General features: G+C 39.6%; 1 protein-coding gene and 1 pseudogene across 1 annotated transcript; both read right to left on the bottom strand.

The window, feature by feature from the left end:
- Positions 1-935: 935 nt before the first annotated feature.
- Positions 936-3,773, bottom strand: LOC115731332 (annotated as a pseudogene).
- A 1,048-nt stretch (positions 3,774-4,821) lies between these two features.
- LOC115729401 (B3 domain-containing protein REM17-like) lies at positions 4,822-12,323 on the bottom strand. Its single transcript, XM_048279643.1, has 13 exons — positions 12,132-12,323; positions 11,490-11,892; positions 11,035-11,135; positions 10,366-10,609; positions 9,646-9,815; positions 8,968-9,211; positions 7,987-8,156; positions 7,323-7,566; positions 6,574-6,743; positions 5,913-6,156; positions 5,463-5,597; positions 5,196-5,368; positions 4,822-5,091 (listed from the first exon to the last, which is right to left on the bottom strand). Exons 1-13 carry the CDS (start codon positions 12,279-12,281, stop codon positions 4,822-4,824), a joined length of 2,718 nt encoding a protein of 905 aa, XP_048135600.1. The 5' UTR covers positions 12,282-12,323.
- Between the last annotated feature and the right edge of the window lie 3,240 nt (positions 12,324-15,563).

A 15,563-nucleotide genomic window follows, 5' to 3' on the forward strand; every position in this document is an offset into this window, starting at 1 on the left:
AGATAAATTGCACCACCCGTAGATGTAGTTTGTGCAGGTCCTCACAAATCATAGTGAATATAGTCAATAATACCCTTTCGTCGAGTGCACCCCAATATTGAAACTAACTTTGCGGGGGCTTCCCGAAAATACAATGCTCGCAAAAATAAAGTAAGACAATGCTCCTGATTGCTACGTGGTTGATTGGGATTGGATAGAAGCTCACTACCACGGTCACCCACGCACTCATCATGGATTCTCCTGAATGAGCTAAGCACATGAAAAGTATGTAGCTTTATTTTTCTTTTTGGTTAATACCATAAAAAACCACAAACCGATGCACCTGTGAAAATTTTAGCCCAAACTGATTTTTTGATCACAAAATACTCCAAACTGGAATACTTGTGATAAATTTATCTCAAAATAATTTTGGTGGTAAAAAGTTGATAGATGGTAAATTTATCACGGGTGGTCAAAAAATTATTTTGATGGCTACTGAACAATGGCTATTAGCCACCAACAATAAAAGATGTGAGGTCCTAGCCATGCCGTGCACAGGCCGGACCATCCCATTTGCCAATGCTAGATGAAAGCTGTAAAATAGCACCTAACCGCAAACCTAAATAGTGGCATTTTTTATTGAATTTTTTTCCGCATTAATGCTATAAAGCTTGTTGGAGAACTCTGGTATGTTTTGTTTTAAAATTTCAATTAAGCTAGAAATTGACTTATAAATATACTGTCAAAAGGCGAGGAATGCAAAATGTTAACGCATGGACTCTTTGTTCTAACACCAAACATTAAGATGTTAAGAAAGTACATATGAACCCTCGAGGCTACGAGAAACCTTAAAGAGGCGCCAAACCTGAGGCATTCTTCCTAAAATGGAACTACAGAACCGAAACTACCAACAAAAAACAAGAGAACATGAACAAAAAAGTCTCCTTTTCACCGATTCACCGTCGCTGGATGAAGGACGTATAACTAGGAATCCCACATTCATATCGATGCTGTGGACTGCCTATAGTAATACGTCGATCACCACAATCGATGTGAATCTGGCCCCTACCACCATTACTGAAGATGGAGACTTTGAGCACGTTATCTTCCGTATCGATGAGCTCAAACAGGCAGGCATTTCCTTCACACAAGTGAGTTTCTGTTGCAAATGCAGACCAACCAGCAGAGAACGCCGCTCGCTCTTTCTTCCATGTTAAGAGCTTCACCAGCCACGATCTGCCTGAATACCTAAGAGTGGCCGTTCCCTTGTTTTCTTGAATATGTTGCCTGACGAATCGATCGGGAAAAGTCTGCAAATGCGCACATGTCTGAACAACCAATCTATGCTGAAAGAAGGACAATGATGTAAGCAAACACTCTCGGGAAAAAAGCACACGAGGCCATATTTGCGAGATTCAGATAGCAATCACAATCGAACTTGATATGTGGCAATGATGGATTAGGCTCAAAGATAGGAGTAGTGAGAGGCCCCGGAGGAGTAGGATCACGAAATACCGGCTCAAGATGGTTCACATTGCATCTAGGCCGTTTGTATCTTCCTGAAGTTAAAATGAGAAATTTAAGAGACATTATTGGAGGGAATGTTATTTTAATTGACTATGAAGATCTTTAGCATACAACTCATGTCATGCCATAACTAGCCTAAGGTTTCACTTCAGACAGCGTAAATCAAGTGCCTACCTGCACCACTGAAAATGTGCACTTTGAACACGACATCATCCCTATCGATTAGCTCGAACACGCAGACATTTCCTACACGCAAGCGAGTTCCTCTCGCAAATGCTTCCAACCAGAAGAGAAAATTGCCCCATGGACTGAATGTGGATTGCTCCAAAGCTTCACCGGCCACGATCTGTCTGAATGCCTGAGAGTCACGAATTCCTTGATTTCCAGAATGTGCTGCATGATGAACCGATGAGGAACAGACTGCCCACGCACACGTTTGAACAACCCATGCTTGGCAAAGAAAGAACCCAGCAAGCAAAATGTAAATTGATACGGTTGTTTTAATACCTCTAATCAACAGTCTTTAACAGGGCAAAAGTAAAAAATCAAAGTCTCTGCTCATAGAACTATCATGAGGGATTGAGGATCTTTGCCCTTTTATACAAAACAGCGCAGAACATATCCAAGGAAAATGCTATGTAGTTTCCTACAGAAATCCAATCAGCTTAGGAAAAAAGCCAGAATAGTGATGAATTAAGCTCTCGATCTTACCACGTTATGCTTAATATAAGATGGCCGCATCACCACCTTGAAAAAAGGATACTCGAGTCAAATTCGCTAGCCAATTCGAAACTAGAGAGAGGCCACGGACTTGTAGAACCACCAAAAACCAGCTTAGAACTGCTATCTCTGCTTCTAGACTGTCTGACCCCATCTGCTCTTTGAAAAAAACGAAAATATTTAGATTACGCCAATTTGAACTTTTCATCAGTTGATTTCCTGAACATATTTAGCACAGAATGGAAGAAAATACCGTCATGGAAATCAAGATCTCCATAAGTTGACCAAACGAAAAATTCGCTTCTCTTCACTTTAGAAGTTGTAACTACTTTAACCACAATAAGCATGACCGAGATCACTATGTTATCAGTCAACATAAACAAGCTTATCAAAAGGTTCTCAAGTACATGAAATAGAACTAACAAAGCAGAGAGCGCTGTAAGAAGAAACACGGCCCATAAAATGACAAGTCATGCCTTCGAGATCATGCAACGAGCAGCTTGGACACGGCTGAGAACATGATGAATGAGGTTCGATGCTCATTTTTGGACGAGGAGCGGAATCCACCGAATCTTCAACTTCTACCACATCCTCCCTATTTGGCAATATAAATCCACTCCCAAGGTTCGATATGCTGCTCAAGAAGTAATCGATCTCCGAAGCGCTCTTACCAAATATCATCACGCAAAAAGTGGAGTCCCCTTTATAATTGAAAACTGTGAGATGACCTTCACCAATGGAGTAATGCTGCATAAATTCTCGCCACCATTTCCACAACCAAACCACGTCGTCATTATGCTTTTCTATTCCTATAGTCCAAGTCAAACTGCCCGGAACCTTGAGTAGCACCAAGCTTGAGAGATCCTTTCCATATCTTGCCAAGAATTTTTTCGGAATTCCCTATTAAGGAAGACTCAAAAGTCATAGGTCCAGGACTCGAATTCATCTAAATTAGATAGAAAGTGCAGGCAAGAAAAGGTGGAGCACTGAGCAAATTTTAAGTTCTGCAACAGGGCGATGAAAGATTGGTTTGCACACAAGCAGGGTGTAACCGGGCAATTAAGGATTGAGTTCTAGCTATAGTTGCTTCACTTGACGAGAAATAAGCTAGAGAGACCCAGCACCTTTGCCCCCACTATCCTTAGCCAACCAATCCTCAGTTCCAAGTTAAAGAACTGATTTTGTTCTAGAATGACTCAAAATAAAACACCTTTTCTTCAGGGTTTTTGTTCTTTCTTTCTTTTCGCACGAGAGCTACAGTTCTAAACCAAGACAGAAACTCTCGTGACACCAGAGTTGAATCATATGAAAGAGACTGTTCGGAAATGTGGTACTTGCGAGCTTCACAGATTGAAGGGTGTCGGAGAGAATGATCTTGAAGAAGTGAGGACTCTCAAGACGATGTCCAGTCGCGACATCTGGGTCGACACTTTCATTCTCTCTCGGGCGACGACGACCACAAGCCATGTCCAGTTGTGTCACAAGGGTCGCTGAAGGAGGAGGAGGAGAAGGGGCAGGTGGTTCGTGCGATTTGCCTTGCGTTCTAAACTTTCTAACTGTAGTTATAAAAAAATTCTAAATAACTGCCCGAAACTATTTTCGTTTTTCCAAATAAAAATTCGAGTTGATTTATAGTTTAAATAAGAATTTAAAATGGCATAACAATTTTAAATAAGAATTTGAAGTGATTATATAATCTCAAAAAAAAGATATAGTATCAACGGCATTTTCATCATTTATTTTCGAAAATGTGAAAAATAATAAAAAGTTAAGGAAAAAAAATAATACAAGCAAGGGAGATCGCCCCACCATCAGTGAGGCGTCAACTACGATCAACGAGGTTACCGGTACCTCGATAAAGGTCAGCAACCTCGCCAACCAAAGTAGGCGCTCTCTGGAACAGGGAGTGGAGAGGGCTGTGGCCCTTGGCCAAACCTAGGTGAGGGCCGATGACCCACTTGCGAAGCTGTCCTAGTTCTGTTTACTTTATCTTTCTTAATTAAAAAAAATACAAAAGGGGAAAAAAAGTAAATGATAAAAGTGCCTTTGAGGTTGACTATTTTTTTAAACTACACAACCACTTTAGGCTCTTATTTTCATTTCAAGTCCTCATTTGAAACAATATCCACTTCATATTTTTATTTGATAAAATAATGACGCTTCAAACTCTTATTTGAAGTGATTTTCATATTTGTAACTCTCCAATCATAAGATGTGGTTGTCAAAGGACTTCCTCCAACTAGAAACGGAGGAAAACATGACCTCGAGATGACGGGCATGGCATTCTTTGGACCCTACCTTTGTATTTGGTGCACAAGGATACCTGAATTACGCCGACTTAATTTGGTGCATAAGATGATGAGCGTGATCATTCAGTGATGCTCCACAAACAGTCATAGGAGCAAAGATCTTTCGCTAATTTGGTGCATATGATGCTGTTTAACCAACCAACGCTGCCAGAAACTTCAACAGTGACAAGACGCAAATAACTTCTTACTAGATCAAAGGAGGCATGAACTAGTGTTAGCTAATTAGTTTCTCGAGTTCCTCTCGGCCACGTAAACAGCCCAAAGCACGACACTTCCGTGGTTCGTCTCAATCGATGCAAATCACTCCTTTATTTGCATTCCTGAAGATGGAGACTCTGAACACGATATTGTCCCTATCGATGAGCTCGAACACGCAGACATCTCCTCCGCGCAAGCGAGCTTCTCTTGCGAACACGGGCCAACCGGCTGCCAAGCATGCAATGTGGAAGCGCCGATAGCCATAGAGCTTCACCTCCCACGATCTGCCGGAACTAACAAGAGTCGCCATTCGCGGGACTTCCCGAACGTATGTCTTTATGAACTCCCAAGGAATGTTCTGCTCACATAGTAGTTTGATGACCAACCAATGTATGGTAGAAAACGAGTATAAGATAAGCATGCAAATTCATGAGCCAAGCATAGAATATAGCTCTGGCTTACCAATTTTCGGTTCATATGATTTGGCAACATCACAGCATGAAAAAGCGGGTGCTCCGATTCAAATTTGCTAGCTTTTTCATGAGCAGTGACAGGAGTCAGACACGGAAGAGAACTATGAAAAGCTGGCTCCGAAGAGCTCCCCCGGCATTGAGGCTTTTCGATTTCGATCCGACCTGCATTACAAAGAGGAGAATTCTCGTAAGCACCGGTATGAAATTTTCACGAATGGACACTGAAAGAATTCGACATGGATTGCAACGTGGTCACTTTCAAGCTCTTCCCAGAAGATATAACCAAGTAGAATTCGCACCTCCCAAATGATTATCTCATCAATCAAAGAACAAACAGATTCTGAATAGGTTTCTCTGGGATTTGAATACTGACTGAGAATAGGAAGAATGTCTGCAGAAACATAACTTATAAAGCAACAAGTGACGGACAGCTCCAAATTTAGATTGGAATGTGGCGCCATCAGCGACGGCGACCGTGCATCCAAATTACCATGAACTTACAAACCATACAGAAACTTCATCATCTTCGAAGGCTCATAACTGAGAAATAAAAAGGTAGAAAAAAAGTGCACTTTTTTAATGGATTCATCAGTACTGAACTGAACAAAAGACTCATAATCATGAATACTGGATTCCTAGGTGACAGAGACCTGTCAAAGCAACACTTGTAGTGTTCATCGCAATCCACATAAATCAGGTCCCTTACCATCACTTCTGAAAATGGAGACTCGGAACACGATATCATCCCTATCGGTGAGCTCAAACACGCCGACATTGCTTAATCGAAGACCGGTTTCTCTTGCGAATGAGGGCCAACCGGTGGAGAAAAATGCCGTTCGTCTGTGATAGTAGCTCCTCAGCTTCACTTGCCACGATCTGTCTGAGTACCTAAGAGTCGCAACTTGCTTGTTCCTTTGAACATGTTTACTGAAGAATTCCCAAGGAATGGCCTGCCGAGTAGGTTTTTAACGACCAGTATATGATTAAGAAAGGAGACAGAATAAGGACACACTCATGAGAGAAACGTGCACGAGATGTGATTTACGATACATTTTGCCAGTTTTAGGAGGTTTTTACTTGCCAATGGAAGTTACCAATCATAACCACTTAACCTACAATTTCGCATCTAAATGTCAGAACATATGCTCCTGGACGTAATTGATGCCACAAATTTTTAGACAAGTATGGATACGATTCATATTTGAATTTGACTCATACCATGAACACTTCAAGGAGAATAACAAGTCATGTGGTTTCCCACACAAACTAAATCGACTTGGTGAACACTGGAATATAAGATAAAATGCATACTGAGATCACGTTTGAGTTCAATGTCTGCCACCGAAGAATAGAACTAGGGATCTTACCAAATATTTGCTAACATAAGAAGGACGCATTGCCACTTTGAAAAAGGGGTGGTCCGATTCAAACCCCCTGGCTTTTTCATGAGCAGAGACTGTGGTCAGACATGGAGAAAAGTGAAAAGCTGGCTCGGAAGAGCTCTCTCGGCATTGAGATTGTTTGATTCCGATTCGACCTGCATTCCAAAGAGGAGAATTCTCTTAAGCACAAGTATGAACTTTTCACGAATTCACAATGGAAGGATTTAACATGGATCGCAAATCAATATGCATAATCATTTTCATGCTCTTCCGAGAAGATATAACCAAGTAGATTTCGCGCCTCCCAAATCATTATCTCATCAATCAACAAAAGAGGCAGCTTCTTAAATCGTTCTTTTGGGATTTGAAAACAGATTAAGAATAGAAAACAGCATTTAGGACCCATTGTCAAGCAATGTGGGATACGTAAAATTTTGACCACGCACATTTGCGAAAGCGATAACTTTGCTCTAATACCATGTTAGAAAGTCAAATCCAAAAGCTTAAACTAATAAGTGGAGGGAGACTACATGAATGTAAAGAGTATTTAGGACCCATTTTCAAGCAACGTGGGATTACACAATCAACAAAAACAAAGTGCACTTTTGATGGATTCAGCAGTACTGAACTGAACAAAGGAGTTGTAATTAGGAATACTGAATTCCTAGGTGATTTAGACGGCTCAAAGTGACACTTCTAGTGTTCATCTCGATCAACATAAACCAGGTCCTTACCATCACTAGTGAAAATGGAGACTCTGAACACAATGTCATCCCTATCAATGAGTTCGAACACGCAGACATCTCTTACACGAAGACCAGTTTCTCTCACGAATGAAGACCAACCGGTATAGAGAAACGCCATTCCTCGGTGTTCATAGCTCCTCAGCTTCACTTGCCACAATCTGTCAGAGTACCTAAGAGTCGCAACTTGCTTGTTCTTTTGAACATGTTTCCTGAAGAATTCACAAGGAATGCCCTGCCAAATAGGTTTTTGAACGATCAAAATGTGATCAAGACAGGTGATAAAATAGGGATACTCTCACGAGAGAAACACGCACGTGATTTGTGATAAAAATTGCTTGTTTCAGGAGTTTTAATCAACCAGTTTTACTTGTCAAGGGAAGTTATAAATCATGACCACTTAAACTGCAATTCTGCGTCTAAATGTCGAAATATATGCTACTGGACAAAAACTGAAGTCGTCAATTTTGCAACTACATATAGATATGAATCATATTTTTGACTCATAACATGAACACTTCAAGGATAATTACATGTGCGGTTTCCTATACAAGCTAAATCAACTTGGTAAACACTAGAATATAAGACAAAATATAAACAGCGATCAAGTTTGAACTCGATGTCTGCCACCGATGAATAGACCACGGGATCTTACCAATTTATTCCGAACATAAGAAGGCCATATCACTGCTTTGAAAAATGGATAGTCGGATCCAAATTCGCTGGCTGATTCAAGAGCAGAGACTGGGCTCAGACATGGAGAAAAGTGAAAAGCAGGCTCAGAAGAGCTCTCTCGGAGTTGAGACTGTTCGATTTCGATCAGACCTGCTCTCCAAAGAGGAAAATTCTCATAAGCACCAGTATGAACTTTTCACGAATTCACGATGGAAGGATTTAACATGGATCACAAATCAATATGCATGATCATTTTCATGCTCCTCCCAGAAGATACAACCAAGTAGATTTCGCACCTCCCAAATTTTTATCTCATCAGTCAGCAAAGAGACAGCTTCTTAAATGATTCTTTTTGGATTTGGAAACAGATTAAGAATAGAAAGAATGTCAGCAGAAACATAACTTATAAAACAACAACTGACTGAAACCTCCATATTAGATCTGAATATCGTGCTATTAATGGCAGTGGTTGTGCATTTAAATTACTAAGAACTTCACAAAACATACAGAAAAACTCATCACCTTGGAAGGCTCATAACTAAAAAGACAAAACCGAAAACTGTTAGAAAGTCCAACCCAAAAGCTTAAACCGAATATAAAGAGCATTTAGGACCCATTGTCAAGCAACGTGGGATAATATTTTACAAACGGCACGTGAAATTTTGACCACGCACATTTGCAAAAGGGATAAGCTTGCTCTGATACCATATTAGAAAGTGCAACCCAAAAACTTAAATTAATAAGGAGAGACAGACTACATGAATATAAAGAGTATTTATGACCCATTATCAAGCAATGTGGGATAATACTTCAACAAAAACAAAGCGCACTTTTTATAGATTTAGCGGTACTGAATTGGACAAAGGAGTCGTAATTAGGAATACTGAATTTCTAGGTGATTTAGACGGCTCAAAGTGACATTTCTAGTATTCATCTCAATCAACATAAATCAGGTCCTTACCATCACTAGTGAAAATGGAGACTCTGAACACAATGTCATCCCTATGAATGAGCTCGAACACGCATACATCTCTTACACGAAGACCAGTTTCCCTCACGAATGAGGGCCAACCGGCAGAGAGAAATGCCATTCCTCGATGTTCATAGCTCCTCAGCTTCACTTGCCACAATCTGTCTAAGTACCTAAGAGTCGCAACTTGCTTGTTCGTTTGAACATGCTTCCTGAAGAATTCACGAGGAACCGCCTGCCAAGTAGGTGTTTGAACAATCAAAATATGATCAAGAAAGGTGATTGAATGAGGACACACTCATGAAAGAAACATGCACCAGATGTGGATTTATGGAAAAAATTGCTTGTTTCAGGAGTTTTAATCAACCGTTTTTACTTGTCAACGAAAGTTATCAATCATAACCACTTAACCTGCAATTTTGCGTCTAAAAATGTCAAAGCACATGCTCCTGGACAAAAACTGAAGCCATCATTTTTTGCGACTAGATATGGATATGATTCATATTTGAATTTGACTCGTACCATGAACACATCAAGAAGAATAACATGTCATATGGTTTCTTACACAAACTAATCAACTTGGTAAACACTAGAACATAAGACAAAATACAAACAGCGATCAAGTATGACTCGATGTATGCCACCGATAAATAGAGCACGGGATCTTACCAATTTATTCCAAACATAAGAAGGCCGCATCACCACTTTGAAAAATGGATGGTCCGATTCAAATCCCCTAACTTTTTCAGGAGCAGAGACTGGGCTCAGACATGGAGTACCGTGAAAAGCTGGCTCCGAAGAGCTCTCTCGGCATTGAGACTGTTCGATTTCGATCCGACCTGCATTACAAAGAGGAGAATTCTCATAAGCTCCCGTATGAACTTTTCACGAATTGATGATGGAAGGATTTAACATGGATCGCATATCAATATGTGCTCTCAGTTTCATGCTCTTCCCGGAAGATGTAACCAAGTGGATTTCACATCTCCCAAATCATTATCTTATAAATCAACAAAGAGAATGCTTCTTAAAAGATCTTTTTAGGATCTGAAAACAGATTAAGAATAGAAAGAATGTCTGCAGAAACATAACTTATAAAGCAACAAGTGACTGACACCTCCAAATTTAGATTTGAATATGGCGCTATCAACGACAGTGACTGTGCATTTGAATTACTGACAACTTCACAAAACATACAGAAAAATTCATCATCTTGGAAGGCTCATAACTAAAAAGAAAAACAGAAAACAAAGTGCACTTTCTATGGATTTAGCGGTACTGAGCTGAACCAAGGAGTTGTAATTAGGAATACTGTATTCCTAGGTGATTTAGACAGCTCAAAGTGACACTTCTAGTGTTCATCTCGATAAACATAAATCAGGTCCTTACCATCACTAGTGAAAATGGAGACTCTAAACGCAATGTCATCCCTATCAATGAGCTCGAACACGCAGACATCTCTTGCACAAAGACCAGTTTCTCTCACGAATGAGGACCAACCGGTGGAGAGAAATGTCATTTTTTGGTGTTCATAGCTCCTCAGCTTCACTTGCCACAATCTGTCTGAGTACCTAAGAGTCGCAACTTGCTTGTTCTTCTGAACATGTTTCCTGAAAAATTCCCGAGGAATGCCCTGCCCAGTAGGTTTTTAACAACCAGTATATGATTAAGAAAGCTGACAGAATAAGGACACTGATGAGAGAAACACGAACCAGATGTAGATTTACGATAAAAATTGCTAGTTTCAGGAGTTTTAATTAACCGCTTTACTTGTCAACGGAAGTTATCAATCATAACCACTTAACCTGCAATTTTGCGTCTAAATGTCAAAATATATGCTACAGGACAAAAACTGAACCCTATATTTTGCGACTAGATATGGATATGATTCATATCTTTTACTTAAACCATGAACTCTTCAAGGAGAATAACATGTCATGTGGCTTCCTATACAAGCTAAATTAACTTTGAAAACACTAGAACATAAGACAAAATACAAACAGCGATCAAAGTTTGAACTCGATGTCTGCTACCGATGAATAGAGCACGGTATCTTACCAAATAATTCCGAACATACGCAGGTCGCATCACCACTTTAAAAAATGGATGGTCTGATTCAAATTTGCTGGCTAATTCAAGAGCAGGGAGAGAACTTGGACCTGTAGAACCACAGAAAACCAGCTCAAGATGACTTTCTCTGCATCCAATCTGTTTGATTTCGTCTGCACTTAAAAATTGAGAACTGCACTAGATTTTATCAGTTTACTGATTATGACATTCGGATTGATCGAAAAGTAATGTAATCCATTTTCAAAGTAAAGATAACTCAATGCAGTAAATTTGTCACCACCTTCATCTTAGACATAACTAAACTAACTACATTGTCTCCATAGTTTATTAAATCAACACATAAAGAAAGCTTCTTAAAAATCTTCAAAGAAATTGAACTTGAAAACTGAGGGAAAGAGAGTTATGCCAAGAAAAAGAAAATGTTGGAGAACCACAAGTCACACCTCCAAATTCTCGTGACGAGCCGTTTGAACTTGGCCAAGGACGAGGCACGAACCCCTCCGAATCTTCGATTTCCACAACATTTTCCTCTTTCCGAGAGACGAATTCGCCCTCGGGGCTTGCTGCTGCGTGACTTTGGATGCTCAAGGGATAATCGATCTCTGAAGCGCTCTTATCGAATATTATCACATCGAAAGTAGAGTCCCCTTCATATTTGAAGACTATGAAATGACCATGACCTATGGAATAATGCTCCATGAACTCTCGCCACCCTCTCCACAACGAAACCACGTCATTGTCACTCTGTTCTAGCTCCACAGGCCAGGTTGAACCACCTACAACCTTGAGAAGCACCAGACCCGAGAGATCTTTTCCATGTCTGCTTAAGAAGCTCTTTGGGATTCCCTGTGATGAAAACTCATGGTGAATGCATTGCACTTGTACGAAGCTAAATTTCAAGACGCCAAAAGAAAAGCAAGGCAGGGAAAAAACAGGGGACGTTCTCGACGAACAGCATGAGTCGTGAGATCTCAACAAGACGCTGAGCACGACAAAAGAGACGCACGAGGGTGGAGGAAAAATCGAAAACTTGATGAAGATAGCTGATGGATATGGAACGAGCTGTGAAGGGTGGACAAACTTACAAGCTTTCCAGATTCGAGGGTGTGGGAGAGTATGATCTTGAAGAAATGAGGGCGGCTTGGTCGAGTGGCGGGAGTCACCTCCCGCTCGGCGCCTTCGTCCTCTCTCCGGCGACGATGGCAACGACGATGATGACGGCGAAGTCGAGCCATGATCAATCTCCGGTGACGGTGACGGTCTGACTTCCGAAGAAGGAAGAGAGTTGGCGCGTCGAGTGGAAGCAAAAATTACAGAAATGATGTACCGTCAGCTTTCGTATCCCCATCTTGTCAACAGATTTCATATTTCTCTCTTTTAAGATTTTCTGACGAAGTTTACGAAAACTTTAAGTAAAATTACAGAAATGACTCGTATGAATTTTTGGCAATCTCATCTTCAAATTTTTAATTTGTTGAATTCTAAACTCTTAGTAAATATTTTCCAACAAAAAAAATATTAATAAAAATTTAATGTAATCTTTTTATTTCTCAAATGACAAATCAAATTTTATCTGATAATGCTAGTTTTACAAACTGAGTTGAGTTAAAAAAAAAAATGAATCAGTATGTCAATCTTTATATCCATCTATTTTAGAAAAGGAAAAAAAATTAGGGCATCTTACTAATATTGTTTAGTGACGTGGATTATTATATGCTGATTTAAGATGGGTAATTTAATTTTGATAATCAAAGTATAAATTTTTCTATTGTTATCTTGTTCAAACTTAACATGTCGGAAGTCATTTCGGCGAGAAAATGTTTTGTGCTAGGTATTCTTTACTCACGCCCACTTAAAAATTGACATGTGTCCACTAATGTAGAATTGAATTTAAAAAATGATTTTTTGTTTCGGAATATATTCAGCCATTGAAGCTTGCATAGATGCCTATGGAGATAGCTTCGTTGCCTAGTGAGATTTGTTCGTCCATGCTCATCGTTCGCATCGATTGTCCAAGCCGAATCACTCCATCCTCTCCGTCATCACCCGCGGCGATGGAGGAGCCGCCGCCGTTGACTCCAAATATGGAAGTTCGCAAGCTAGATGTGGAGACGCAACTCCACGTTTGGACCAACAGCCACACCGGCGGAGCCATGGACCAACAACGCTTTTGGCAATGGGCAGGCCGGATCCGGACAGGCAATGACCAGGACGACCGTGAATGACGGCGGCTTGGCTTGAACGTGCAGGACATGGCGCTCGTGACTACGCCTATCTCGATGGCAATGGAAAATTGCTCCGCCAAGGGCGACGGTGGGAGAAGCACAAAGGTTGGACTCAGAGGGCTCTAGATAGAGGAGGAGAAAGAAACAGAGATAAAAAAAAAAAAAAAAAAAGGGTTGTCGCGTATTTAGTTTTTTAATTAATTCCACATCAGCTGTTGAAGTGGTGTTGTTGTCACATATCGACGTGCGAGCGGATGTGAGTGGAACAATACATGCCACCTTAGTTGTTGATACGATAGTATGTATTTTTTCCGATCCAACAGATTTTGTCAAGTTGAATTAATGGGAAAGATATCATTGAATATTTTCATATAGTCTTGATTTAATTGAACATTAATAAATAATTCATGCGAAACATTTACAAAGTTTAAGGACGATATCTCATGTTGAACTAAAGTTTAAAAGTCAATTGTGTTGTTTTCCTCAAAATATTTTACATCTAGAAGAAATTACACCGAACTATCAAAACTTTTAAGATGACGCGCATTTTTGCTCCTGAATTTTTTACTATTACACAAAATTATCCTGGGTGTTAAAAGAAGATCTCTGGAGATAGCCACAAGAACCGATGCAAAAGTGAACAATTTATTTATAAGAATGTGTAAAATGTATAAATAACTTTAGATTAAAAACATTAATTATAATCAAAGAAAAACTAAAAAGAAGGAAAAAAACCCATTTACTTTTATTAATGTCTGTGCTGATATTTTTAGTATTTTTATTTGGTTTATTATTTCCTTTTATTTTGTTTTCTCTCAATTTTCAATATTTGTTTTCAATTTTCACTGTAATGAAGGGACATAGAAAGATTTCCTACACAAAATGATATGAAAAAAAAAAGAACTTTTACCTCTTGAAAATCACATGCATTGCTCATACTAACGGAAAAATAACGGAGAGCTAATGAGAGTTCATGGCGGTATTATGTAACGGTTGAAAGTTGGAGACCGAACGTGTACAATCTCCAAGGTTCAGAGGACTTATGTGTAATTTCCCGTTGCATTTTTTTTAATACACGTGGATAACTAATCCTCTGAAAAATAAACAATTTTGTCATGCAAATCAAATTAGAAACTACTCTGCTCTAGTATCATAGGATGACTATTTATTTCCTTTGTTAAACTTTCTAACGTAAATTTATTCCGCGAATCAAAAACACGTAATGAGTGTAAGTACATCGCAATATACGTAGTTTATGTTAATGAGTAGCTAAAGAGGTTGTAAATAGGCTCAATGGTGAAAAATCTTAATTTTGAAGACCGAAGAACGCACCCATTTCCGACGGAGAAATTATTTTTTTGGATTATTAAATGACATGTATTTATCCATTAAATAAGTGCTCGGGACACGTTTTTTATTATGTATTGCCGTGTTTTTAACTCTCAAAATACAATTAATTAATATCACGATCATTCCAAATAAATTGAATTATTCCTTATTTAAGGAACAACCACAACAAAAGTCCTAATCGCAAAAGTGCAATCGAGTTCTAAAATTTTTTAAAAAGTACAATCAAGTCTCAAAACTTATCAAATTAACGCAATTAATTCTCTTTATGACTTTGTCTAATTTGACTAACTAAAAAAGTTATTATGGTTTTCTTTTTTTTTTTTTAACTTTTGAAAGGGGGTGGGCTAATGTGTCAACTATGTCAACCATTTTAGAGGAGAAAAAAGGAAAATTTTCAAATAAAGATCCGAAATGTCCTCATTTTTAAAAATAAGGGTCCAAAGTGAACCTTACTTTAAATAAGGGCCTAAAGTACTATCTTTGTTGCAAATAAGGGTCTGAAGTAAATATTAATTCAAATAAGGGCCTAAAGTATCAATATCAATCTCAAAAAATGGCCTAACTCGCCAACCGATTAAGGGCATTTTCGTCATTTCATTTTTAAAAAGTTTTTCTATTTTCATTTAAAAAATTAAAGGTAAAAAAAGGGATGAGAGACATGCGAGAGGGCTACCTCTTGCCGATGGGGCGGCAGGCATTGCCAGCAGGGCCGCCGGCGCCTCGGCAAGCGCCGATAATACCTCGCCGACCAGAAGCCCTCACTAGAACCAGAACCAGGCCAAGTTAGGCAACCCTTACCCGGATCCGGGGTGGGTGACGATTATAGGCCCTCACCTGCGGTCGGTAGAGTTGTCGACCCTCGCCAAGGTACTGGCAACCCCACCGGCAAGGTCCGACACCCCACCGGTGATGGGGCAGTGGCCACGAATGCTTGTGTGTTCT

This window comes from Rhodamnia argentea, chromosome 5 (genome assembly GCF_020921035.1).
Source record: "Rhodamnia argentea isolate NSW1041297 chromosome 5, ASM2092103v1, whole genome shotgun sequence".
NCBI lineage: Eukaryota > Viridiplantae > Streptophyta > Magnoliopsida > Myrtales > Myrtaceae > Rhodamnia > Rhodamnia argentea.

What these genes read in the sequence shown, in the direction of transcription:
- LOC115729401 (XM_048279643.1), bottom strand. Translation starts at nt 12,281, where the DNA reads ATGGCTCGACTTCGCCGTCATCATCGTCGTTGCCATCGTCGCCGGAGA. An exon ending in CCCTCGAATCTGGAAAGCTT is followed by an intron (nt 11,893 to 12,131) that starts GTAAGTTTGTCC and finishes TTTTCATCACAG; the next exon opens with GGAATCCCAAAGAGCTTCTT. An exon ending in CTCCATTTTCACTAGTGATG is followed by an intron (nt 9,816 to 10,365) that starts GTAAGGACCTGA and finishes TTTGTAATGCAG; the next exon opens with GTCGGATCGAAATCGAACAG.